Below are 2,069 nucleotides of genomic sequence, written 5' to 3'. Positions count from 1 at the left end.
AGAGAATTGAATACGGCGGTCGTTTTGGGGCAATTGAAAACCGCCGCTAAATGCTGGAAACACATACAATATGCTTATTTTGCGAAAATTCAGGATTTCTATTAAAATTCTAACTTTTTTTTATTATTTTTCCTCTTTTAAAATAGTATGTTTATTCAATTTTAATTTATTAGTTACCGATTAATTTAAATAACTTCCAACCAAATAAAACAACTAAATAACATAACAAACCAAACTATATATTTACAAACATAACTTATATAATGAGATTATCATAACTGTATGATTCAATATAAAGTAAACTTTCATAATTTGAAGAAAATAAACATAAAGCACTAAACCAACTTAAATTCAATAGTGTTTAATAACATTGATTGAAAGTCATTATTTTTGTTGTGGGTCATGATTGCCAGATGAAGATAGCCTTGCACGCGACAAGGTCGGTGTACTGCCCAAATCATCCAGTGCTGCAGCAACGTCAACTGGCAAATTACCTCCTTACTATTGGATTATATATCTCAAAACCTTCTTTATCGACTGTCTCTTCACTTGCTCTTCTTCTATCTTAGCACTTCATTCTACAATCCTCCTCTCATACTCTTCATTTGGCTCACCAGAACCCGACGGTTGTCTAGCAGCATTACCAAATACTTGGGTGGGACATGATCCATCACCTAAGGCACGAACTCGTCCTGCGTGCTCCTTTCTAAGAACTTGTGCTAGCGAATCATTTTGTGAAAAAGTGCTTATAAGATTCATCCTGCCTCTCAACATTTGCAATTGCTTCCTGCATATATACAGGAAGTTGGAAAGGCATGATTTAAAATCAGCATGATATATACAGTAATCTAAGTTTAAATTTTTCAGACATTACTTACACTAACAACACGCGCATCAGGATGGATATACGAGCCATTTTTTTCTTATGAGTAATGATAAACAACTCTCCTCTACCAGCGGGCCTTCCTTGTTCTTTCTCCTATATCATTGATATCGACACAATTATGGAAATAACAACACCATATTCAGGAAGATTAATCAAAATCTCAATGAAAATAATTACTTATTACCACTTCGTCTTTTTTCTTGCCAATGTTTTGGAGCCTCCAGTATGTATGTAAAGTTGCTTGCTCCGATTTAAAGCCTTTTGTTTACACTTTTTCTATGAATAAATAACAAAACAAATATAAATGAGAATGGGATGTTGAGTATAAAATGTAAGGAGTATAATATGTATACACATGTATGTTTTTGTGAAAATAACAAAAAATACCAAGGCTTACCTTTGTTTCTTCCTTCTGACGATATTCAAGGAACCATTTCCAGTGATCTTCTTCTATTCCTTTCGGGCGATGCTTAAGATTTTCCTCAAAAGTCCTTGTTTCTTTGTAACACTTATGATACAACTTGTGTCTTGTATCCTTCCTGTTCTTTCCTATCATTTTCATAATTCCACACTTTATTTTTCCTCCGGCATCATCCTCATAGTGAAAGACCCGCTGCAATCAGTTGCCATTATCATTAACCAAAACCAACTAACAAGCATAAGACTGATAATTTGAAGAATATCCACAACCATTACAGGCTGCTTTAAATTGAAAAAGTTTAATACGCAACTCCAGTACAAGAAGTCGTAGTTACGTATAATATAGAAATGCTGACATAAACATATGAAAAATGAAATGTGGAAACTTATCCAGCAATTTAATTTACCCATGCAAAAGTCTTACACAAAAAATTGAATACTAAATTTTTTAATATGTTGAAATTTAAAGATGTACCTTAATCATGTCGCATGCATGTTCCTTCTTGACTTTGTTCACGTGCTTTCAACTCTCTTCACATATGAGAAAGTTTGAATAATCAGCGCCCAAACTCCCTAAGAAACTACTAAATAGTCTAGCTACCTGACCAATTGGTTGCAACTCTTTGTTAAATGGGAATATTATCTTTGTATTGAAAGGAAGTGCTATAACCTCCTTCACGCTTAGCTTAGACCCTTTTCTCACACCGTCCTCTAAGAAGGGTATGGGAAAAAATTACTATCTATTCATTGCACAAAAGAGAAA

At 33.7% G+C, this 2,069-nt stretch overlaps 1 protein-coding gene across 1 annotated transcript; it reads right to left on the bottom strand.

Annotated features, from left to right (window-relative positions):
- Positions 1-573: 573 nt before the first annotated feature.
- LOC107469044 (uncharacterized) lies at positions 574-1,790 on the bottom strand. Its single transcript, XM_016088436.1, has 4 exons — positions 1,782-1,790; positions 1,284-1,499; positions 879-979; positions 574-787 (listed from the first exon to the last, which is right to left on the bottom strand). The coding sequence occupies exons 1-4, from the start codon at positions 1,788-1,790 to the stop codon at positions 574-576; spliced, it is 540 nt and encodes a 179-aa protein (XP_015943922.1).
- Between the last annotated feature and the right edge of the window lie 279 nt (positions 1,791-2,069).

The sequence above is a fragment of the Arachis duranensis genome, chromosome 10 (assembly GCF_000817695.3).
Source record: "Arachis duranensis cultivar V14167 chromosome 10, aradu.V14167.gnm2.J7QH, whole genome shotgun sequence".
NCBI lineage: Eukaryota > Viridiplantae > Streptophyta > Magnoliopsida > Fabales > Fabaceae > Arachis > Arachis duranensis.
Note: the sequence above shows the minus strand (reverse complement) of the source record. Positions and strands in the feature narration are given on the sequence as shown.

Bases quoted from the DNA above. Each gene is read 5' to 3' on its own strand.
- LOC107469044 (XM_016088436.1), bottom strand. The intron at 980-1,283 runs GTAAGCCTTGGT...TCAATGATATAG, and splicing joins GTCAGAAGGAAGAAACAAAG to GAGAAAGAACAAGGAAGGCC. The intron at 788-878 runs GTAAGTAATGTC...GTATATATGCAG, and splicing joins CTGATGCGCGTGTTGTTAGT to GAAGCAATTGCAAATGTTGA.